Source organism: Mirounga leonina, unplaced genomic scaffold (assembly GCF_011800145.1).
Source record: "Mirounga leonina isolate KUSES-001 unplaced genomic scaffold, KU_Mleo_1.0 Mir_115, whole genome shotgun sequence".
Lineage (NCBI taxonomy): Eukaryota > Metazoa > Chordata > Mammalia > Carnivora > Phocidae > Mirounga > Mirounga leonina.
This window is the reverse complement of record NW_023270268.1, coordinates 98,247,654-98,273,609: the sequence shown is the minus strand read 5'-3', so window position 1 is coordinate 98,273,609 and position 25,956 is coordinate 98,247,654. Positions and strand designations below refer to the sequence as shown.

Below are 25,956 nucleotides of genomic sequence, written 5' to 3'. Positions count from 1 at the left end.
CACAGCAACAGTATTCATAAAATGTTCAAATAAAAAAATTCATTTATCTTTACTTGAGATTTTTCCCTCTCAGAGCCAAGAGAAAGGTCAGAGTAGGCAAGCAGAAGAGCCATGTTTATATTAGGCGTTCCTTTCATTTCACTCCAGACCATTATGAATGCCCAGCGCCAGCTGAACCCATGACCAAGTCGAGACAAAAGAGGGCTCATTATTAGAAAGACCAGAAGTCTAAAAGACAAAAGAGATTTTAAAAAGTTATTCTTGCCATAGACATTTTTTTCCATTTCATTCTACTCTATTCCAATCTATTCCCTGTGGAATGGCCGACTCAGACAGATGAGTCATGTTTCACACACCGTTAGCATGGCACCAGAAAAGGCAGAAGGGCATTTCATAGAGAGAGAAAGATGACAAGAGGATGGCATTATTCTTTTTCTTTCTATGAAGTTTGTAGTAGGGTAATTCCACATCTCTTGAGGTAGAAAAGAAATAGTTAGAGATGTTTTGTAGATATATTCTATTCTGGATCCCAAAAGGAAATAAAACCAAATCTAATGAATAAGAACTGAGGGGGGAAGAATATCTTCCCTTTCTTGTTCTTTGTAGATTTTAATCTTGCTGAACTTATCCAATATTGGTGGATTCATTTCTAGTTTTTCTTTTAATCACACATCTCCTACATTTTACACTAATTGTATCTGATCATTAGGGACTAATTTCCATTTAATTGGCACTAGCCAACTGATGTCAACGCCTAATTAGTTTTCCTAGATGGAAGTAGAATCCTAGCAACATGAGGGATAGAATCTGGAGAGAGTAGCCATGGGGGTTTTTCCTGCTCTGTGTCACGTCCTTTTCACTTACATGGGCAGACTCTTTCCTGCCTCTTACCACTGAAAAGGGGACTACAAAAATTATTTAAGTAAAAAGGACATTTACAAAGAGGACTTCCTAATGATTTTTAAAAAGCTATTTGTAACTACAATTTAATCAGAAGGAAATTATTTGTTATACAATATTAGGCAAACAAAAGCAACATAAAACTTTTATTTATGATTGGTGCTGAACTTTATGAAACCTCATAAGAAAAAATAACACTGGACAAAATATACCAAATGTTAATAGCAGTTTCCTCTGGGTAGTAAAATTATGATAGATTTTTTCCTTCTAATTTTCAAAATTTTTATAGAGTGCTTAGATTGCTTTGACATGCAGTTAGAAATTGGAAAAAAAATCCCATTAGAACAGAATTTGCTAATAATTCCTTGGCAAGGAATTGTTCATTTTCATTCTAAGGAATGAAACATTTCTATTTAAAAAATATCTTTGGGCTTACTCAATGTCCTATAAATAGAAAAATTCAAATGACATTCTTACCTTAAAACAATAAGTGTGAAATAGATATTTAATGAATAATATATGTCAGAAAATGATATATATAAATATGTATGTGCAGGAATTAGAAGTCCAATGAAGGTAAACACCATAAGAAAAGCAACAAATGATAGACAATTCCAGAATCTGCATTTTCAGAAAAAAAATTGAATGTAGTTAATTACAGTTGACTAATCTAACACATTTATCACAAGGCTTATTCATGTGAGGCATTGTGCTAGGCCTAATCAAGAAAATAAAGTTGAATAAGGCATTTACTTACACTCAAAGGGCTTATAATTTAACTGGGAAGAAAGGAGCAGTAAGGCAAGTAAACAAATAATTCTAAAGCAACCACATTTAAATTAGTGTCTTCCTTTTGGGATTGATTCTGAAAACATGTTTTGGTGCATTCAGGCATCACGGTTCATGTAGCTTGAAAATCCTGGTGTGAACTCCTCATATCATTAGGAAGAGCTAAAATTATTTATCTTCAAAAAGAACACTGAACTGCTAGTCTGCTTTACATAGTGATAGAATTGAGGCTTATCCTAAAATCTAGCTAGCACTTAGAAGATGTGAATTAATCCTTTATTCAAACGAATGTCCTTTGTAGATTCTCCATTTAGGATTTGTGAACATAAGTACATTCAAGTGCCCTAGAGCCCAGGAAAACTCTACATCACTCCAAAGTGCATGTTCTCATCTGCTACAGGCAAAGGAATTTCGAAAAAGACACTCAATTACCAATATTGGTCATGTTTCGCTATTGGGACCATAGGAGGCTATTTAAAATTTACTTCTTGGGGTGCCTGGGTGGCTCATTCGGCTAAGCGTTTGCCTTTGGCTCAGGTCATGATCCTAGGGTCCTGGGATCAAGCCCTGAATTGGGCCCCCTGCTCAGCGGGCAGTCTGCTTCTTCCTCTCCTTCTGCCCCTCCCCACTGTTCTCTCTCTCAAATAAAATATTTAAAAAAAAATAATAATAAAAAATAAATGTACTTCTTGTTATCTTCCTTTATATTTCCTGTGTTGAATGTCACAATATTATATTTATAACAAAATAAATTGAAAAGGTTAAAAGGGCACATTAATACCACTTTATGAGATGAAGGTAGCTTGGTTTAGCCATATGCTGAGTGCCCAGAAACAGTCCCTGAAACCCTTAAAAAGAATGATTGTCCCTTCTCCAGAAAAACAGATTTGCCAAAAATACTACAGATCCAATACTAAAAACAACTCTTTCTCTGTTCCAGTAATGTGAATTTTCAGTTCTGAACATTATTTAAGAGGCACAAATACCTAGGCCTTATCGGAGAAAAATTAAATGTAAAACATTCTAGCCTAGGAAATATTAAGTCAAATCCTTCAAAATACTGTTTCTGTGACCAAACTTAGGCTAATTACTCTAGGCTGTGAATTATTATCCCTTTCTTGCATATGCATGGCCATGCTTTTAATTCTGTTACTTCTGGATTTAAATGCTGCATTGAACACCAACTTGGAGGGAAACACACTAAGATATATTTTATGACAATTGTGTAATTTTTTGTGTTTTTTATCCTTCTTTTGACTTCACTATCAAAAGCAAATCCAATTGTTGCACCATGTGTATAGTCACCAAAAAACAAACAAAACAAAACCCTCAAAGCATTATACCCACCTACCCCTACAATTAATGAAATCCCTTGTGAATATTAATTGAGTAGGATAATTCAGTCAAGTGAATGGTGAATATGAACTACTACCATACCTTTCTCTTCATTTAACAATTACATAATTGAATAATTTTCCTAAATTTGTGGAAAAATGCTGCTGAATACCAAATATAACAGTCTCATTAAATGAGCATAAAATGAAACAAATCAATTAAGCAACAAATATTGAGGAGCTGTCAAGGCCCTTTCATATGTGGTAGGAATTAATGGGAGAAATCTGATGAGGAGGAAACCAGATTCTTTAAGGAATCAGTCTATCAATTTTAACGTGAGTATGAGCCGAACAACCAAGCTCCAACCCAGCTAATGGATGTGTGCATGTCCTTGTGCATGGGGGTGCGCACTTGCATGTTTGCGATAAGTCAGGCACACTGAAAAAGAGCTTCTGACTTTGAGGTACAGACAGATCACCTACCTCAACTCTAGGTGCAGTAGTACCAAGGATGTGGGTGAGAAAAACACAACTTTTAAGGAATTCAAGGGAAGTAATGTCTTCAGGGGAGACCCAGGTTTCAGTTAGAACGGAAAGGTGAAAGGAGTCTTCAGAATCACTTCCCAAAGACAGAGTTGAAACACATAACGTTTTTAATTCTTCCTCCAACAATTAATTGTGGCGAGTAATTCTGCCTAGCTGCTGGTACAATGGGCTTCCATTATAATTGACATGAAACGTTAGTAAGTTTAGCTCCAAAATTCTGTAAGAGTCTATGCTTTCGAACTTTTGACTTCTGAATTTATTCTATCTTCTCTAATGTTCTCCAAAACTCCATAATCATTGATTATGTTCAGGGCTTCTGTTAACACATGTTGCCCTTTTGTGCTTTAGGTCAAGTTCTCAGCCAACGTGTTGGAGCATCACAGAAAGCAGCACCCTTCTTTTACGTTCGCACAAATTCCAATCACCCCTAAGCTGGATTGGATGCCCTTGAGCAGGGCACAGTTTATACATTTGTACATTTGGCCATATTTTCTTTTATAACACTGCCAATCCTTTTCAAATGCTCTAGCTTAATCTTTTAATTTGCTTTGCATGCCATCTCCTCATTATTCTTAAAATACTGGGTTTCTATTCTAGTAGCAGTGCCATGCTGAGCCATATTGGAGCCTGAGGCAAAAGGAACTAATCAGTAATATTGATTCCATCTTTATTTAAAATTTTTGTGTTTTCACAAACATGGATTTTTTGGATTAATTTCTATTTTTTTAAAAAAAATATTACCCTAAAATATTATTTATCTTCATGACTGAGTATTTTGGCACATTCTTAAATTTTGTGACTGAGATGAGTGCCTCACACGCTTTACCTTAATCCTGGCCCTGTCTAGTGAATTATACTGGAAATTACTGAGTAGATGGTCAGAGACTTGAGAGAATTTGTAGGAAAATAAAGTCAACATGAACTCAAGGTAAGGTTATAAATTTTGCCTAAAATTAGAGGATTAGAAGACACAAGCGAATAGAGTTTTTAGTAAAGGTTTTTAGTCGGGTAGTTTTGGAGGCAGTATCTTACTTTGACCAATGTATATGTGGATACAGTTGCTATTACAATATTATAGCTTCTAATACATGAAACAGAGTGAAAAATATGCTAGCTACTCACTCGAGAAGAAGTGCTTCAACTCCTGGTTTAAAACTTGTAGAATTTAAAAAAAGTCCCATAATGGCCAGGGTAAATATTCCAGACATTCCAACTAGCTCACCTATTTTTTAAAAGAATTAAATATAAAGTATTAATTTAACATCAACAGTGGCACAAATTTTGCCCGAGATGAAAATATCAGATATCTCGATAGTATAGTAACTTTACAGAGAGGATACCCTACTTGGTTTCAACTGGATTATTTTGCAGATTATTACCACCACCTTGTCCTTCTTTCTCCTCAGATTCACATCCACCTGTGTTGTCAAATCTATACTGAACACCCTTGCACTGCTTTGGCTTCAGATCATTGCCAACAATATGAAGCTCACAAAACTCTTCATGTGCCCCACTGCGGCTTGAGCACCCTCTATAGGTCTAATTTTTTCAGAGGGGCTATGGAGGAATGAAATGGAAGTGAGCCAGTGAGTTCTTTGTGGACTAGCCCACTTCATATGCTTTCTTCTTAGGAGACAATGGGAGAGAGAAATGGTTTGATTTGTGGCAGGACTAAGGGAGTCGATCCAGCAGAAACCTCATATGGCTATACTTCTCCAGCTTAATATTGTTTTGGTACATTCACTGTGCGGGACTGAAAAGCATAAAAAACTGGAATATTCTTAAAAGTAGTAGTATTAGAGTTATATCCCCCCTTGCTTATGAAAGTAGTATATTACCACTGTAAAAAATTCAAATAATACGGTACAGTATAAAGATTATATATATATATATATATATTTTTTTTTTTTTTAAAAGAGGACCCATAATTCAACTACCAAGACTTCAAGTACAGACCATCCCTAACTTAAGAAGTTTCGACTTGCAATTTTTCAGCGTTACAGTCGGGCAAAAGCAGTGTGCATCCAGTAGAAACAGTACTTAGAATTTTGAGTATTGATCTTTTCTAAGGCTAGCAATTTGTGTTAAGAGCCTCTCGTGATGCTGGGCAGTGACAGTGAGCTGCACCTCCTGGTCAGCCAGGCCATCATGAGGGTGAACAACCGATATGCTTACAACCATTCTGCACCAACACAACCACTCTGTTTCTCACATTCAGTACAGCACTCAATAAATTACATGAGATATCCAACTCTTTATCATAAAATAGGCTTTGTGTGAGATGATTTTCCTAACTGTCGGCCAATGTAAGTATTCTAAGCATGTTTAAAGTAGACTGGGCTAAGCTATGATGTTTGGTAGGTGAGGTGTACTAAATGCATTTTTGACTTATATTTTCAACTTACAATAGTGTATTGAGATATAACCCCATTGTAAGTCAAGGAAGATAATTATAATTTTAAAGAAAATTTGTATTAGAATTTCTAAAATGGAGAGGACTGTATTTGTTTAGAAGAAATAAGTTGATAAGTTAGTTGAGAATAGAGAATGAGACCCAAAGGGCAGCATTAAGCATTAAAGGATACCTGCTGAATTTCTATACTGGACACAAGTGATAAGAATTAAGCAGGAAACATGGAAAAGTGAGGAATTAAAGGGAGATATCAGATCTCATAGAGCCATGAATTACATAATGTAACTTCCCTTGTGAGCTCCCTTGTCCCCATCTTCAGTAAAATTTACTAAGAACCAAAACTTCTCTATATTTAAACGGAAGTAGCATGGGGTGCTTGGGTGGCTCAGTCGTTAAGCGTCTGCCTTCGGCGTGGGTCGTGATCTCAGGGTCCTGGGATCGAGTCCTGCATCAGGCTCCCTGCTTGGCGGGAAGCCTGCTTCTCCCTCTCCCACTCCCCCTGCTTGTGTTCCCTCTCTCACTGTGTCTCTCTCTGTCAAATAAATAAATAAAATCTTAAAAAAATAAAAAAGGAAGTAGCAGAGATCATGAGAAACTAAACTCCAGAAATTTTCAGGAATCATGAAATCCTTGGGTGCTTGTAGGCTATAGAATTGGGAATTTAAGATAATTGGATCAAGATCTTTAAGAGGAGTGGAGTACCCAGTGAATACTCATCATGGCATATATACACGACATGCATGCACACAAAGTCACACATTTAAAAAAAGCTATAATGAGATTATACAGTAAAAGTGTTCTGTAATAAACTGTTTTTTTCACTTATTGTTTAGCAGACATTGTTCTAGTTAATAAATAAAAATTAAAAAATTTTGTTTTAATAGTAAAAGAATATTGTGGACATGCCACTTTTTATCATATTGCTGTATTTATCAATTGTCAGGCATATTTGGATCAGTTCTTTGCCCCTCCATTTTTTGGCTTACTTTACATTACTTTATTGCAACAGTTGTGTTTTAATTACTGGTGGCTTGTTAAATGTTTAATACCTACCTAGGAGAGAAAGTTCTTGATTTTTCTTAAAGTTATCTTGTCTGTTTTCACCATCAGTATTTCCAGATGATATTTTAAATTGGTCGGTAAAATTTCAACCTCCCCAATTGCTATCATTGTTTGATTCAGATTGTGATACATTTTAATTTTGTAAAGTTAGTATCCTTATCACATTACTGAGTCTTCCCTTCCAGAGATGGAAAATTACAAGTTTTATATTCTTCATTTTAATCCTGGCCAGAAATGGTACCTAAGCCAGAAACTAACACTTTGTTTAGTTAGTTTTGAATTATAAAATAAGAGGGAAGTGTGGACATAGGCACTTTGAGGAGATCCAAGTCCTGGACTAGTCATAGTCATTTATTAGGTAGTAGTGAAACTTGGAAAATATTTGTGGTGAATATCTTGAAGATACTAATAATATAAACATTAAGTCAGGTCAGAGTGAAAGTCTTTTTACATTAGATTTATATTTACTCCGTACTTCATTCTCATGAAATTCTGCTTTAGAAGTTTTCTTTCTAAAATGTTTATAGAGGGGCACCTGGGTGGCTCAGTCAGTTAAGTGTCTGCCTTCGGCTCAGGTCCTGATCCCAGGGTCCTGGGATCGAGCCCCACATTGGGCTCCCTGCTCAGCGGGAAGCCTGCTTCTCCCTCTCCCACTCCCCCTGCTTGTGTTCCTGCTCTCGCTGTGTCTCCCTCTGTCAAATAAATAAATAAAATCTTTAAAAAAAAATAAAATAAAATGTTTATAGAGACATTTTAACTCTAAAAGTTTAAAATTATTTTGGGGGGTATAACCCTTAATCTTGAGGCTATGTTCACTTACTAAATAATGTTAGAGGGAATTATATTTGCTAGGATATATTTTTTGTAGAAATTTAGGTATCCACAATTAAAGTAGTATGCAATGAATGTATCTGTACTGACCGTTCTCTTGCTGTCTATTAATTAATTAACTTGATTCTGTAAACTCACTTGACTTTAACTGACATTACTGATTAGTTAGGAAGCCTCAAGATCCTACATTCGGCCTTTCCTTCCTCAGACATGAAAATAACGAATCTTGTTACTCTAGCATTTCTAAAAAGAATTTTTCTGTCTTGATTTATTCAAATTTTATATTTCTTAGTAAACTTAAATAGTTCTCCATATTAGGCTCAAACTTCTTGCTCAGTTTATTCCTTTATATTTTGTAATGTTTTGTCAATGTAAAGAGAATCAAATTTTCATTATATTTTCTAACTAGCTACTGCTGGCTTATAAGAACACTATTTTTTTCTGTATTTATCTTATATCAAGCTATTAAAAAGCCTTTTGGGCTTAGTTTATTAGTTAATGTTTTTGGGTTTTCTATGTAATCTAAAATGTTGTCACTAATATAATTTTCTCTTTCAAAATTATGGATAAATGTCTTCCTTCCTCTCTTTTCTTTTCCTTCCTTCCTTTTTCTTCCTTTCTTCCTTCCTTCCTTCCTTTCTTTCTTTCTTTCTTTCTTTCTTTCTTTCTTTCTTTCTTTCTTTCTTTCTTTCTTCTTTCTTTCTTTCCCTCTCTTTCTTTCTTTCCCTCTTTCTTTCTTTCTTTCTCTCTCTTTCTTTCTTTCTTTCTTTCTTTCTTTCTTCTTTCTTTCTTTCCCTCTTTCTTTCTTTCTTTCTTTCTTTTTCTTTCTTTCTTTCTTTCTTCTTCTTTCTTTCTTTCCCTCTCTTTCTTTTCTTTCTTTCTTTCTTTCTTTTCTTTCTTTCTTTCTTTCTTTCTTTCTTTCTTTTCTTTCTTTCTTTCTTTCTTTCTTTCTTTCTTTCTTTCTTTCTTTCTTTCTTCTTTCTTTCTTTCTTCTTTCCTTCTTTCTTTTTCTTATTGCCTTAGCTAAAGCTTCCAGAGAAATCATGGATATGAGAAAAGGCAACACTGGCTTGCTCTTAAATGTAAATGGAAGGGCATAGTGTAAGTTTGTAACTAGGTAACTAGGTATCATTTACTGCACATGCTAACTCCAAGTCATTTACAGGGCTGTCTTGAATGACATTCTGAGGCTGCACTAGAGAACAATAATATGGTGAATTATTAATATCTGCCATTCTTCTGTGAGGAAGAAGTGGTGGCAAATGGATTAACATTGATAGATTTTCTAATATTTAGTCTTAATCTGTAACTTCTATTTTGATTTCCTTTTTGAGCTAAAATTTATCAAGAAAAGTATATTTAATTTCAGGCTATTAGAATGATTATTTTTAAAGGCCCTCCTTTTGTAATTAGTAAGTTGTGAATGCATTGTGATTGAACAGTGTTTCAGATTTTATTAAAATGCTCTTCAAGTCTAGTTCATTTCTGTAAATGGTCTACAAGTATGTGTAAAGATATGCATTCTCTTTGAGGAGATAAAACTTCATATCCTGTTAACCAAGCATTTAAGTTTTTATTTATATCTGTTTATAGCCATCATTTTTTTGTCCGACTGGTTATGAAATTATCTGGGAAAGGCATGCTAAAGTGTCTCATTGTAATTATGATTTTGTCAAATTCTTTTGGCTTTTGTAATGGTATTTGCTTTATATATCTTGAGACATTGATTTCTGTTGTATAGATATAATATTTTCATCTCTTTGATAGGTTATTTTAACAAAAATATTCCTCCTAGACAAGTTGAATTTTTTGTTTTTTTGGGTTTTTTTTGTTTACAAACTTTGCCTGGTATGCATTTTCCCAAATCTCTGTTTTGCATTTTTCTGTCACTTAGTTTTAGGCATAAGCCCCAGACTTACAAATTAAAAAGATGAGGTACAGAATTGAAAAGCTGAGGCTTATGTGATTGACATCATCTCCAAAAACAGTAGACATCCACAGTTGAATCAGTTTTGAACTTAGAATTCCAAACAAGAAACTGGCTAGAAAATAAGACCAAATTTCAAGCAGGATGTCCAAGGCTGCAAGAAAGGGGAGTAAACAGAAAATAGTTAATAGAACTTACTTGATCTTAATTTTAAGTGATACTCTGGGTCAACTTTTCTTTTTGTCCTTATCTTTAAAAATAGCTCATCGCCATTTGTATGTATGGTATTTTCTTATTCCTAAATTGAAACAGTTTCTATTCAAATGCTGAAAGCCATATCGAAGTTTGCAAAATTTAGTCAGTTTGGTTTAAGAGCTTTTTTCAGTGCCCATTAAGAAATACACATGTATTCAGTGCCATACAATGCAATAAATTTTGGAGATGCAGTTGAGTAAGAAGTAGAAAGTCCCCAAACTCTTGGAACTTATATTTTATATCTATCAAGGTACATATAGGAAATACAGAAAAAGGAATGCCTCTGGGTCCCAGCGGAGTGAATCTCCTGCATTGTTTTGGCTTGCCAAACTAACTGATTGGTTTCTCTAGGTCACACCTGCTCTAGGCATGGAGTTAAGCCATAATGGTAATCTGGGGAGTCTAGCACCTTCCGCAACTGAAACAGAGCAGAGGTAGACTCTGATTTCAGAAGGAGGTAGGGAACTGGAGTTAGAAGACCCATTTGAAAGCTGCTTTCTTTTTAAGGAAAAAAAGTAATTTCTAATCAGTAAAATGTTTACTGAATGGAATTATTAGGCCAAGAAAAAACAAATCCATTATTTCTTACAGTGTTTTTAAACTCTTAACATGCAAGTTGGAAAGGACAAACCTCTGAGTGCAGTAACTCTTCTTAGGTTTCCCCTTTATGAAATATGTGCTAACTTCAAAGATGGAGCAACATTATTTAAATAATTACATGAGTTTTAAAAATAATTATTATGAAAATTATTGATTCACTATTATGTCAATTGATATAAATGAAATATCAGTAAATCTTATTAAGCATCTTTTTTTCTTAAAGGAAATTTTTCTTTCAAATCTATTAAAAATTCAGAGAAATCTCTCGTGGCTGAGGAAATAAGTTCACAGTTCTCTTCATCCTTCAGCAGAGTTTTTATTATTGTAGTTGTTACTGTTATTATTTACATAGAATGATTATTTATAGTTTTTACTCCTCCGAAACTTAAACACAAAATTCTGTTCCATTAATTTTATCAAAATTATGAAGCAAGCTCTGTGAAAGCAAGGACTATTATGTTCATGGTTGAAGCATGAGGCCTAGAATAGGAACTATCACATAGTACATATCAATAAATAATTGTTGTATAAATGAATGAATGAATTTCCATATCAGTACCCACCCCTCCCTTTTTTTTTTTGCTTGCCAATGAATATCAAGAAAGTTCTCTTGATTAGATCATAGATACCAACTCTGATAAGGTTCCCTGAAATTATGTGGGCAATCTTTACTATCTTAAATGGAGCCTAGTAGAATACTGGACCAGGCTGGAGGCTGGGCATGGATCTGTCCAATCAGCATGCATGACTATAGCTCTTTGTATTTTTCAGTTTTCTGAGACAGTGGTCCTTGAGTTTTTAAGAAGCTTCTGAATATAGACATCTCTTTGTTGCTCACCTTCATCATCTTCAAGAAGGCCCTATCTGCAGGAAGTTCTATGGTGAAAGCTCTCTGAGTGACATAATATCATAAGCATAACTTATGATAAAATATTATAAAATCCATTTCAGTTTTTAGAAAATATAGGATTCTGGTTTTAAGAAATTTAGAAAAAGAATAAGTCCTTACCTAAAGAATGGTTCACCTTTTTTTGCAGGCTGACATTAATATCCTCAATACCAGTGAATAAAATCAAAGACATTATAGAGGTCATCAGACTTTCTCCATTAATTAAATTGATGAGGCTTCTAGAAAGACCTGTGGAAGAGAAAATATTTTGTTTAAGGTGGGAAAATCACTACTAAAGAGTAAAATTTTATTATCAAGTAGGAGTATATTCTTAGCTATAGATTTATATCACATACTTTGCCCATGTACTTAAATAAACTTTAGTCATGTTTGAAAACTCCCTTCAAAGAAAATTAATTATGTATCAACTGCAAGTTAAGTCTAGACTTCCATAATTAGGAATGAAATTAATTGGGGTTGACCATGGTTTATGTAAGAAGGATGATCAGCTACAGCTGTCATTCATTGTTTTAAAGCCCAGATGAAAACATGAAATTCACTATTTTTTTAAATTTGGTGATTTAGCCAATATCATGTATTTAAGGCAAGACAAAAAACAATGATGGAGGGATAAAGGAAATAAATAAGCCAAGCTTTATAACATGGTACCTAAGCAAAGTACTGGGGCAATTGTCAAGATAACTCTCTATGATTAGAAATTGTTTGACTTTCCTATACATTCCTTTCAAAGATTTTAGAAATCAAGCTCTGTGAAATGGAGAGCACCTGGACATTATGTACTCCCATCCTAATTTCCCTCCATTTATGATGATAGTTTAGATATCTATCAATTGTCATTTTTCTCTATTAAATATGCTTATAGTGGCAAAAGTATAACTTTGAGCATTGTAATGATTTTCTAGATGGCCATAGGAAGGAAATGTTATTACATCACCCAACCACTTTATGATCACAATCTAACACAGTAAGTATGCTGTTGTAAGAGAAGAGAAGTCAAGGCATTCTATTCCTGTGGAAGCTCAAGTGCCTTGATGGTCCAATTCTTCACCTCTTTATGCACCATGCCCTTTGCTGTAAAACTGCAATTCCTCTCACCTAAGAGATCCAGCCCGTTTTGTCATGAGACATGATGCAAGTAGAGGCTTAAGAAAGATTGTTGCTTCTTGTCTCTTGCATCTCTGCCACCATCATGATAGTGTTCCCTGGCTGCACTACTGGAAGATTGTGAGAAATGTGTGGAAGAAAGATGGATCTTCCCAGTAGAGGCCATCCTAGATCACTGAGCCCCCAGATGACCCTCTCACTTACTGTAGATTCATTAGTGAGCCCAGCCAAGATCAGCAGAGCTCAACCATACCATCATAACTGCCAGATTCATGAGAAATAATAACTGTTGTTTTTCAGCCACTGTGTTTTTTCTTACTCAGTTGTTGGAACTCAGAGTTGTTCCTTACTGAGAAAAACCTAACTGGTCCTGTTGTATAACTATTCCAATTTGGAAAATGAACTATAACAAATGTAAATATTTGAAAATAAACAACTGACATGGGGGCATACGAGGAGTCAACAGACCATCAAAAGCTCAAGACAATGTGAATATACTCATGTACTCATAAGCCTGGGCAGACTTTATGTGTGTGTTAAAGTAAAATAAAACAAATATAAAAATCTTGCTTTGAAAACTCAGGCAAAAATGTTACCAAGAGAAAAATACTTTAGTTTTCTTTTTTTTTTTTTAAATAGGCAAAATGAGGAGGAAATCAAAATTCCAAAAGTCATGGCAAGATGACTAAAATGTATGAGCATAATTTTGCAAGTTAACCCAAAGAAATTATTTATCTTTTTAAAAAAGATTTATTTATTTATTTGAGAGAGAGCAAGAGCACGTGCATGTGGGGGCAGGGAAAGGGGCAGAGGAAGAGAGAGAAAGGAAACTCAAGCTGACTCCATGCCGAGGCACAGTGAAATTATTTAAATTATTAAATTCAACAATGACAGGCCAGGAAATCAGTGGAATACTAACTAGATTACAAGATTATAAAGTTAAGAATGTAATGCTCTCAGGTAACATAGAACTTTGCCAAATCTTTTGAGTAGAAAGGGGGCTGGCACTGACAGAGTCCCCACAGAGGCAGGGTTGGGTGACAGATGTTGGCACTTCCTTCTTCTAAAGTCTTACCTCACAATCTTAATCTCTTTGTTTTGAAGAGTTGGCTTTCCTTTATTCAGAGAGGTACATTGATGTGTCTCCTCTATTCTGTTTCTACTTGCCTCAAGTAACTTTTTCCCCTGTACTGACTATAAAATGGAAAGTGCGTGTGTGTTTGTGTGTGCACATGCACACATGCCATATTAAAATTCTATTTCAGAACAAATGTTGTAATTCTTGTTACTAAAAAGTGACTGGAGGAAAACAAATTAGGTTATCATTTTTTTTTGAATGAGGCTCTTAGATTTGTGTGTTTGGGGGGGGGTTGTGTTGACTTGGTATTTTATTTTTAAATATAGATTTATTTCTCCTAAAATAGTACACACTGAAAACACTGTATGACTAGTGACTTTATTGTTTTTGACTTTTCAAGTTTTTGGTCCTAATGGTGATGATGACTCCAAAGGCATTTTCTTAAATTTTTTATTTTTTAATTTATTTTTATTTTATTTTTTTTACAAATGGCATTATCCTAATGACAGTATTGTCAAAGGAAAAGGGGTATTGGGCAATGGAAATGTCACCACAATGTATTTGCAAATTGTTCGCTCCTGGAACTGTTGGCTCAAAGTAGAAGCATGTATAAAGTCAAGGATTACACATAATCCCATTTTATTTCACAATTGGATGAAACATATATATGTTAAGTAAGCCCATTACTGGCATTTCATTTTGTTCTAAGCACCACTATCCCGAATCTCCATGCTCAATCCCCAATGTCCCAGAACCCTATTTCACATAGTGAAAACCTACAGTGAACAAAAGATCTTAAAACTAGATATATTAAGTACAGAACATGATATTTTAAATATAGAAAAAAATATACCTACCAAGGTCTCTTATAGCAGCTGCCGTCAGCATGGGATCTGAACTCACAAGGATAGTTGAAAATAATAACCATGGAGTGGTTTTCAAAAATAATTTATTCACAGATGCCAGATACCAAAGAATTAATATATAATTCATCAAAAAGCCAGGAATTGAAATTAAAAGTACCTGCAAAGAAATTTTATGGATAGAAAAATCAGATTGCCTTTGTATCCTATTTTAAAAAGCAGATTATCAGGATTATTGGAGATACAGAATCACATTAATTCCATCAAAAGGAAATTTTAAGTTACCTTCTTTAACAAATATGTGCCTGCAACTCTGGAAATAAGAGACAAATATTGTAACGAGATACTTAGGACCTAGGACATACCAGTTGTAGGAAATACCATATTGTAATTAAAAGGGAACTTTTAATTTTCTTGATAAGGCTGTTGAATATAGATATGTATGTGTAAAGGTGTATGCACACACACCATATATACACACGCGTATATATACACATTTAACTATGCATTGGACTGAAACATAGGCTATTAACATAGAAAGAAAGAACACAAGTTAGAAAGAAGTGACCCAAGAGGGAAAGAAGGAGAAAATAAGATAATACAAAGAATGTAAAGAAATGGCAGAGCACTTTAGAAAAGATGGGAAGAAAATTTCTGTTATTCTAGACCTGGAACCTGGCCTTCTGCTTTCCCACCATTGCCTTCTGCTTCCTCTTATTACACCAGTGGCAGCTATGTAGCAAGATTTCACTCCCAAATGGGCTTAGAAAATGTGATGTGCCTGAAGCTACCTATAAGAATTCAGAAATGCATCCCCATGTTTATTGCAGCATTATTTACAATACAGTAATGTAAATTTACATTATTTACAATAGCTATATACAATAATAAGACATGGAAGCAACCTAAGTGTCCATCAATAGATGGAGTTGATAAAGAATATGTATTATATATAATAGAATATTATTCAACCGTAAAAGAGAAGGAAATCTTGCCATTTGTGACAACATGGATGAAACCTGAAGGCATTACGCTGCGTGAAATAAGTCAGATAGAAAAAGAGAAATACGGTATGATCTCACTTGTATGTGGACTCTTAAAAAAAGCTGAGCTCATAGACACAGAGAATAGATTGGCGATTGTCAGAAGTTGGGGGCGGTGCAGGAGTTTGGTGAAAGGGGTGAAACATTATTACATGTTTATTCACCATTTGCTAGGCAATGAGGCATTCGATAGGACCTAGAGAGGTGAAGAAGGTCAAAGGGTACAAACTTCCAGTTCTAAATAAATCGTGGGGATGCAATGTATAGCATGCTGACTATAGTTAATAATACTGTACTGTATATTTAAAAGTTGCTAAGAGAGTAGGTATTAAAAGTTATAAGAAAAAATTTGTAACTATGTGGTGATGGATGTTAATTAGACTTATTTTGGTGGTCATTTCAAAATATATATAAGTACTGAATCATTATGTTGTATATACACCCGAAACTAATATAATGTTGTATGCCAATTATACCTCAATTTAAAAATAAAATAAAAATGAAAATGAAAAATTATATAAAAATTTCATAAAGATGTTGACAAATGCCTCTTACTACCAATATTAAATAAAAACAGCCATATAGGGCGCCTGGGTGGCTCGGTCGTTAAGCGTCTGCCTTCGGCTCAGGTCATGGTCCCAGGGTCCTGGGATAGAGTCCCATATCGGGCTCCCTGCTCCGCGGGAAGCCTGCTTCTCCCTCTCCTACTCCCCCTGCTTGTGTTCCTGCTCTCACTGTGTTTCTCTCTGTCAAATAAATAAATAAAATCTTTAAAAAAAAAAAAACCCCAAAACAAAAAAAAACAGCCATATATATGTATACGCGCATATAGGAGTCTTGTGACTAAATCTTATTATACATCCTTAATTATATCTTTAGAATTTCAATAAGTAATATTAAAGACATGCATCATTTTAGGGTTTTCCCCAGAGATTGCCAAACTGCCCTCCAGAAAGGTTTACCAACAAACACAGCCACCAACAGTGTACCAATCAATTCCGTTTAAGACGATTCTCCAGAGAAGTAAAATCAAATGACACCCCCAGTTTCCTGTCTCAGTTTTTGCTACATCAGGAAAGTCATGCATTTTCTAATGAAAAAACACAGGCTCTCAATCCTTCGTTTATTACATGTTTATTTATCACCTGCTAGGCAATGAGGCATTGCCATAGGACCTACAGAGGCAAAACCAAAGATGGTTAAAAAAAAAAAAAAAAAAAGAATTCAGAAGAACTAAAATATTAAAAGCTATCTTCCTTCTGATTACTTTGTTCTTCATTTGTACGGGGACAGTCATGCATGATGAATTGGGGAATAAACACTGGACTCTAATTCAGGAGGCTGGGGTGCTAGTGCTAAGGGATTTGGTTAAGTCACTTGATTAAGTGACTTAATACATCTCTTGCTGAATCTTAGAAGTGACAGAACAATGATGGAGTGTTTATATGGCCCTGTTGAGCCCCGGAGCTCCTGAGAGGGAGTCTTTGGTGGATAAACCTTGGTGACAACATCAGGACAGTGGGAGAAAATCAACGCCTCCTACATAATTTACCTCTAGGATGGCTGGGTTCTCACTGCAAGGTTTTGATGGTCTGGAGAGTTGTATTACTAACTCCTGTTCAAAGGAAAAATTAGGATGAGGCTCTGAGACAAGAAGACTGAGGGTCAGGAGGCCCAAATCCTTATTCTCCCACCAAGAGTTGTCAACACCCTAATAAGTCACAAAGCATATTGTTTGTAAAAGTTGCTGCGGTAATTCTGTTCTCTGAATTCACACCACTGGAAAGTTATCTCCAGTACTGACTTGGTTATCATGTCATTCTTCGCTTTGGCTGAAAGAAGCAAGAGCAAACACGATGAAGGTACAGGCCTAAAATGCATTGGCAAATTGGAGCTTGCCCTCTTCTGTTGATGTCTGAGACTCTGCAGCCGTCATGGGAAGAAGTCTGGAATAAACTTCTAGATCATGGTAGTGACACCCATTGCCTACAGCCAACGCTAACAGTAACAACCAACAGACACGTGCGTGGGGCCATCCAGCTCATCCCACCTCAGCTGACCCCACAGTTGTACAGAAATGCAAGAGACGGCTCAGCAGAGATCACCCAAACCAGCCCGAAGTACTTTTTGTTTTTGTTTTTGTTTATTATGTTATGTTAATCACCATACATTACATCATTAGTTTTTGATGTAGTGTTCCATGATCCATTATTTGCGTATAACACCCAGTGCTCCATGCAGAACATGCCCTCTTTAATACCCATCACCAGGCTTTTATATCTCTATTCTGTTCAATTTCTTTCTTTCTTTCTTTCTTTCTTTCTTTCTTTCTTTCTTTCTTTCTTTCTTTCTTTCTTTCTTTGGTCACTTGTCTGAACTCCCATTTGCCTGGACTCAAAATAAGTAAATTATTTTAATAGTTTTGTTTCTAATGTAGTTTAGGTAATGACCTTATATTTATAAAGCTATTTTAATTACTTTGAAAGAAATGTATACCTTGCTTAAGATTTGGAGTATTTTTTCCTTGAGGTCTTTCCTTGATGGGGTTCAAATAGCACACAATGAGAAAAAAAATCGTAATAGTTGGTGAATTAGAATTATAGCCGTTTTTGTGAATATTCTCCGTTTTTGTTCATGTGCATATGGGAAGTTTTAGAAGGTGGGTATTTAAAACACGGCTTTTATGCAAAATAATCAAACAACTGGATCAAATCTATTTCATAATAGCTCTCTAATAGCATCTCAGAGTTAAAATTATAACTGGCATTAAGCTCTGCCAGTCAGATTTTTAGAATTACTTTTTTTCTCCGTAAGTTTTTTTTTTTTTTCCTGAGCCTTCAATACGCTGGGCGATTGTTAAGATATGGCTTATTCACTAAAATATAAAGCTGGGGGCACCTGGGTGGATCAGTCGTTAAGTGTCTGACTTCAGCTCAGGTCATGATCCGAGGGTCTTGGGATCGAGCCCCGCATTGGGCTCCCTGCTCCACGGGAAGCCTGCTTCTCCCTCTCCTACTCCCCCTGCTTGTGTTCATGCTCTCGCTATCTCTCTCTCTGTTAAATAAATAAATAAAATCTTTAAAAAATAAAATATAAGGCTGAATTTTTTTCTCCTGCACCTTATATTTTTTCTTTGTCTTCTTTGTTTTCTAATTTAAAGCAAAGTTTTAAAAAATCTGGACATAGATAACATATAGTAGTTCATGAGTGAATGATATTATCACAAAGAGAACTTCTTACCTGCCAAAATAGTTTCTGCAGCATGTAAACATCCATGTCAAATGCAACATTAAAGATAATTATTGGTGTAAATAGATAAAAAAATACTTTTGGACTCATCCATTGTATGGCATCTGCATATATTTGGACCTAATAATATAAAAATATGTCATTTTTTCATTTATCCATCCTTCTATTAGCATCGATTGCATGCCAGGCACTCCTATCTCTAGCGAAAGAGAGAAAGATATATCACAATGTAATAGGTGTCCCAATCTTAACTCTATTGATTTTCATCATTTTCTTTCCTTTTTTTTTAAGATTTATTTATTTATTTTGGGGGAGGAGAGGGAGAGAGAATCTTAAGCAGACTCCCCGCTGAGCACAGAGCCCGTGTGGGGCTCGATCTCACCACCCTGAGATCATGACCTGAGCCGAAACCAAGAGTTGGATGCTTAACTGACTGCGCCACCCGGGAGCCCCAGATTTTCATAATTTTCCATCAGATTGTTACCAGTTACAGTGGAAGTTAATGCATATCTCCATGCCCATTTTATTTTTTAAACAACGGGTATAGAAAGTACATTGATATGGGTACAAGAGAATATGGAGAAGATTTTCCGGCATAAAAGAGGAAGACAGGTTTCAGGTAGATAGATTATCATGCACAACATCCACAAAGAAGTAAACAATCATATCAAGTTTCAGAAACTACAAATAATTAACCATGGTTTACACAGAAGATGGGTGTGGAAGAATAGCAGGAATAGAAACTGGGAAGTTAATGCTGTGAATGAGATAACTAATTAATGGTGTTTATCACAAAATATTTAGTTGATATTTGTAAATCCTGTTATGAACATCCACTCAACATTCTGTTCATTAAGGAAACACTGATTGCCCGCTGTGTTAGGTGGTATCTTTGCTTTGGGGGGATGAGTCTCCATGAGTCTCTTGTGTTTCTCTACATCTTATGAGTGGAGGCGTTGATTGCTTTTCTTCCAGACTATCTTTCAAAAATATTTGTATGGCTAACAGCTTTGGAAGACAGAGCCAAGTGCCCCCCTTTAGAGCAAAGAGCTGGTGTACTATACTGTAACAAGGACAGTGTCTCCTTCCAGGGCAAAAGATCAGGCGAGCTTACTGCCCATCACAAAATATTCAAGTTCTCTAAAACTCAGGTTTCTTCTCCTGTAATGCAATCCATTGTGTATGCAGGTTTCACTGGGCCCTCTTTGCTTCTCCCTGTGGGTATTGGGGCTCATGGAACAGGCACAAGAAGATGCTGATACTCCGGCTTCTGCTATCGCTGTGAGCACTAAAGTCCTTTTCTTGGGCCTAGGAGTCCCATGTCTTTTGCCAAGACCATGAAACTGTGGCAGGCTAACTTATTACTTGCAAATAGAGTAAATCTTAGACCCTTCACAGTTCTTGACCTCTGTTCTCTTCTTTTAAAAGGTTATTGACAAATAGAAAAATTAAGTTTATAGATGTACTTAAAATTGCATATAAGTCAAAACTGTACAGTTACAAAACCTATTGATGACAAATGAAGTAATAATCTGGGTCTTATATGGATACATGTCTTCCATGATGTTCGTTAATAGCCCTGGTTACATTTGTTTGGGAAAGCCAATCGTTTTCATACATGTTCTCATTCACACTCTGATTGACTAGAGTAGGTGTTGGTGAACTATGGCCCAAGGCCACATCTGACTCAAGGCCTGTTTTTGGAAATAAAGTCTTACTAGAACACAGCCATGCCAGCTCACTTACATATTGCCTGTGGTCGCTTCTGAACGATAATGGCAGAGTTGAGTAATTGTGACAAAGCTCACGTGGCCTGTATAACTTAAAATATTTACTATATGGCCTTTTATGGAAAAATTTGCTGCCAACCCCGGGGCTAGAGAACTATCTAATGTGTCAATGATACATTCTACATCCCTTACAGTAAGATGTACGCCTCTACCTGACTCCAGTTGTTCTCAACTATTTATAACACTGTAGCTGCCTGGACTACATCTGTAGTTTGCCTTCTCCTCACGTCCAGCTCCAGGTAAGAGGTTCAACTTCTGTTTCTTGAGATCTTATAAGTCACACACACTTAAAGTTTAGCCTCTATTCTAATGGAAACCCTGTAAAACATTCCTAACTGAGGCAATAGATTGGTTCAATGTCAGAATTCTCTTGCTACTAGAGTCCTATACCAGCAGCTTAGGGTCTCTGGGCTTCTATATTATTAACCAAGTCCAGTCAGTTAAGCATCTGCCTTCAGCTCAGGTCATGATCCCAGGGTCCTGGGATCAAGTTCCGCATCAGGCTCCTTGCTCAGTGGGGAGCCTGCTTCTCCCTCTGCCTGCTGCTCCCCACTCCCCCTTGCTTGTGCTCATTCTCTCTCTCTCTGACAAATGAATAAATAAAATCTTTAAAGAAAAAACAAACCAATTCTTGTCTAGCTTTTGAATTCTGCTTAAATTCTCATTAGCTGCTCACACTCTCAGTAGGTGTATATGAACTCATTCTCTGAGTTGCCTACCTCCTTTCAGATGGAGGCTCTGTTTTGACTACATTTAGCTGGATCTCAGCTCTGTCACCCCTGGTTCCTTTTTTCACACATCTGATCTGATGTCATCCATATCACAAGCATCCATCGACTGGCAGAGCAGTGAACTGGCAAGTATTTTTGCAAGTTTCCTTAAGCCATCTTTGTATTTGTATGAATTTGAGATATAGTACAAAATATTCATATTTACTATACACACCTGCTCAGATGTAAAACTTAATATTTCAAAACTGCATCCAATTAAAAATAATATCACAGGGAGAGGAATTGGAAAGTCTTTTAAGTGTAGATTCAAAAATGCTGCAAAAAAAAAACATCTTTACTGAAAGGCAGTGAAATATCACATTTATGGAACTTTAATTTGATACGCTTTCTTAATACTGAGGACAATGAAATACTGTTTCACTTTTCACTTACTTAATTCCTGTAATTGAAAACCTCTCTCATACTTAAGCACACTGAATCAGTATAATTCTTAATCTGCTAGATTCTGTATTTACCTCTTCTATGAAGTATCTCATTTCCTTAGAATCTTTAGTAAATACTGCTAGAAGTCATTGGCTCTTGGGTTATTACTAAAATATTTATAGCAATTTTTTGGTATATGCTATAATCAGATATTAGTTTCTTTAGCAGTCTTGCAATAAGAGGTTAATAAATAATGAAACTTTAATGAAATCTCCTGGCTGATTCCCAAAATAACAATGAGGAACTAGGTATAAGAATTTGCCCAATGAGAAAAACTAGCTTCCCATTACTGCTTACCTACTACACATTAGAAAACCTGTAATGAATTGTTATCAAAGTACAATAAGCTGTATCACAGCATTTCCTTCAGCTTAATGTTTTCTGCTTCTTTGTAATATAATTTCTAATCAAAGAATGCAAAAAAAAAAGGGGGCTTTCTTTTGATTTCTACAGTATTCTTTTCTTCTCATAGGAGTTAGGCATAATTTATTATTTGAACAAAACTTAGGGGACACCCAACCAAGTGGTTAAAAAGTAACTGGTCCACTCAAAAGACCCCACTCATTTTGAAAATTCTTTGTTCAAGTGAAGAAAGTGGTACACAAGTAGCTTTAATATATGAATGAAACTATAGTTTGTGATCACGCAGATAGTAATCAAAATCCCCCAACCCTTGATTTTTGGCTCATCTGCTTCAATTCTTCCCATCACTTAAATCTAACCATGACCTACCAGGTAAAAAGTGTGACTACTTTGAATCCAAAAGAGGATGAAGAATATGAATCAGTCTCTACATGTCTCTTTTCAGAGGCAGATTATCATTGGATTCATTTGGTTGATAATCTTAGGTTAAAAGTATGAATTTAGGAACAAAATTCTAACTTTCTATTACTGCTACTTTCCTCAGTTCTATATGGTGACATTTACAAGATATAGCCATAGAATAAACTCAAATAAAGAGAGTTACACCTACCTCCAACTGTGCAGATCAAGGACAATATTAGAATGATTTCAGGGAGATCATCAGAAGTAGTCATAAACGTACTTCTGAAAAATTCCAGCCATGTGCTAGAAAATCCTTTGGTAAGAACAGTGAAATTAGACAGACTGGAATTCAAATCCATTCTGTTGTTTCTCACAGACCAGCTGAATTCAACTCTTAGAATTTAGCAAAACTCTCACAGGATCAAAGGATTGTAAAATTTGCCTTCTTTCTGACCTTCTAGCGCATTTCTTTAAAAAGAAAAAAAAAAGAAGAAGAAGGAAGAAGCTCATATTTCTCCTTAATTATTTCTAGTGATATCTTAGGGCCCACCAAATTTAGGGAAGCCTGTGCCTTCTATGACGCTTACATTTTAAATGAGATAGAAAAGGTACAACCCCGAGTGACGGAGGCTAGCCAGTGTCACCCTGTGTTCACTTACTATACCAAGCACTTCTCAGCTGTTATTCGCCCTGCACCTACCCAACTGTCTGAAGGGAGTTTTCATCTAACCAGTTCCTGGGACCACAAACTGGTGTAGGTTAATTAGTTCTGGGGATGGACAACTGAGAGGTTTGCCCTCAACTTAGCTGAGCCTCTGGAAGCATCTTCTGGCAGCTATTCCAAAGTGGGAAATGGGATGGGGTCAGAATGTTCTGATCTCATTTGTTGCTCTCTCCAGACAGAAATTAATAGACCATGGTGCTATTCCATCATAGCTTTCTTTTATCTCATTTGGGAGTGAGGAGCCAGGTTTTCTCTAACTTTTGTATATCTACATAGTGACCAAGAATGTAAAAAAAATGTTGAAACCAAAAGGATTTAAAATAGGGGAGTTGTTATATGTTCTATCTCATGTGTCCTGGGATGTGTCTTGGTTTGAAGAAATAGGTCATAGCTACAGTCCGCTAATCTCATCTGCTTCCCGTGCTAAGGAGAGTTTTATATTGGGGTCCTAAATTCATGGAGGGGATTCTTCCAATTGAATCTCATTAATAGTGACTTAGCATTTTCCAGTGTCCACTATTAGCATCTTCTCTGGCTGCCATGCTAAATCAATTGGTCATTACCAAACTTCCTCTCATAATCCAACAATGTCTTTTTAAATTTCAAATTTTAATGTATTTTTAAATTTCAAATATTTATATTTTATTATATGCCCTTTCCTGAGTATAAAAATAATATTTTGAAAGAGAAAATTAAATGAATACATGTTTATTGAACACTTTTGAAATAAATATGTAAACAAACATTCCAAAAAACAGGAAAAAAAGTCAACCAGTCATGCCATCTCATGGCTCTTGTGTGTTTTATTTATAGGGTTGGGCTCATCCTTAAATAATTTTACTTTATGCTGCTTTCCACTGGATGTTCTATCACTAGCATCAAAGAGCCTTGTAAACATCATTTATAAAGGTTGTAGTATATTAGCACCAATATAAAAGTGCTGACTGTGGTCAGACTGCCCATAAGCAAAGGGCTGATGGGTTGCAGCTTGCAGGGTGAAAGACTCTGGGCAGCTTCCTTCACAGCTATTGGCCTCAGATTTCCATAGGTCCCTAGTCTGTGTCACTTATTCTCTCTGTGCTTATTATATTTATTTGGCATCACCTATGGTATCATAATGATACTGGTGCCTGGGTCCTATCCCCAGAGATTTCTATTTAAATCAGTCTGACTTGCAGCCTGGGCTCCACAAGCAACTTTAATGTGCAGCTAAAGTCAACAACCACTGTGAGTCACCCAATTCAAAGGCAAAATTGCTCCATTTTTAGTCTCAAATCCAGTTTCTTTTTATTATTCTTGAGTCAGGTTTTGTGAGAAAGAGTATCAACGCCCTTCAGGCAAAGACCACCAGAAACACATCTGAGGTTGAGAAGTTGGGTTCATCGTTTGTCACAGTAAGGGAGAACATTCACCCTGGGGAACTGTGGGGTGTCTCAGTAACAGGATGTTGAAATTATTGTGGATCTGGGCTCTGGCTGGGTAATTCTAGACAAGGTTAGTAACAGGATGTTGAAATTATTGTGGATCTGGGCTCTGGCTGGGTGATTCTGGAGAAGGTCCAGAAGAGCAAGGGTTTACTATAGATTGGTGCTGTCAGAAAGCAAGGATAATTCTGTGGCTGGGTATCTTAACATATCTACAGGGAGGGCAGCCTGGAACAAGGATAAAGCTGTCATGGGTAAAGAAGCAGCAATCACTCATTTTAGCCAAGAGAGGGGATGTTTGGTATCTATGGGTTGCCTGGTGACTTTCTGTTTCACTTTTATGGTTTCGAGTGACCTCATCTGATGTTGATGTTCTGTGAGATTGTGTCCAACAGGAGAATAATATGGACTACATACGAGCAACAGGCTGGCTGGTGATGACACGGAGTGACACCTAGCTTTGAGTGTCAGACCAGTTCCCTGATGGCAGGGGTTTTTTTTTGTGTTTGTCTGGTTTTTGTTTTTCCTCAAAGGATTTCTAAATTCCTTCACTTTACTTTAACATGTCAAGAGCTGAAGGTAGACCCGGGGATCCTGATAGCCATATAAGTGATGGAGCAGAGTGAGCTTGGCCATCCCTCTAAGACAGAGATTCTCAACCTTGGGTCCATGTTGGAATCACTTAGAGTTTTTAAAAATACAGAGGTGGGGGTGGCTGGCTGGCTCAGTCGGTAGGGCATGGGACTCTTGGTCTCAGGGTTGTAAGTTTGAGCCCCATGTTGGGTGTAGAGATTACTTAAAAATAGAACCTTAAAAAAAAATACAGATGTATGGGTGGCACCCCCAGAGGTTAATTAAATTGGTTTGAGGTCTAGCCTGGGTATTGGGAACTTTAAAAGCTTCCCAGTGATTCTAATGAGCAGCCATTATTCAGAAGCCCTGCGCTAGGAGAGGTCCGTGCCTTTAGGGAACAACACTGTGATAGTTTGATGATATTTGCTTTTAGTTAAACATCTAACTATTTAGGAAAATAATGTCAATGTCACCTATTAACTTGCCCACTGTTACTCCAAAACTAAACATCCTGAGGCAAACAGGCTTGACCAAAAAAGAAAAAGTATTTTCTGCAACATAG

The 25,956-nt window shown here is 36.0% G+C and overlaps 1 protein-coding gene across 1 annotated transcript in view; it reads right to left on the bottom strand.

Annotated features, from left to right (window-relative positions):
- SLC9C1 (solute carrier family 9 member C1) overlaps positions 1-25,956 on the bottom strand; it is a 73,833-nt gene that overhangs the window by 45,901 nt on the left and 1,976 nt on the right. Inside the window, exons 3-11 of the mRNA XM_034990875.1 lie at positions 22,882-22,986; positions 21,640-21,740; positions 18,896-19,024; positions 14,607-14,772; positions 11,667-11,795; positions 9,795-9,956; positions 4,692-4,791; positions 1,378-1,521; positions 54-228 (exon numbers count right to left, since the gene is read on the bottom strand). Coding sequence (XP_034846766.1) covers positions 54-228; positions 1,378-1,521; positions 4,692-4,791; positions 9,795-9,956; positions 11,667-11,795; positions 14,607-14,772; positions 18,896-19,024; positions 21,640-21,740; positions 22,882-22,986 — 1,211 coding nt within the window. The remainder of the gene's footprint in view (positions 1-53; positions 229-1,377; positions 1,522-4,691; positions 4,792-9,794; positions 9,957-11,666; positions 11,796-14,606; positions 14,773-18,895; positions 19,025-21,639; positions 21,741-22,881; positions 22,987-25,956) is intronic.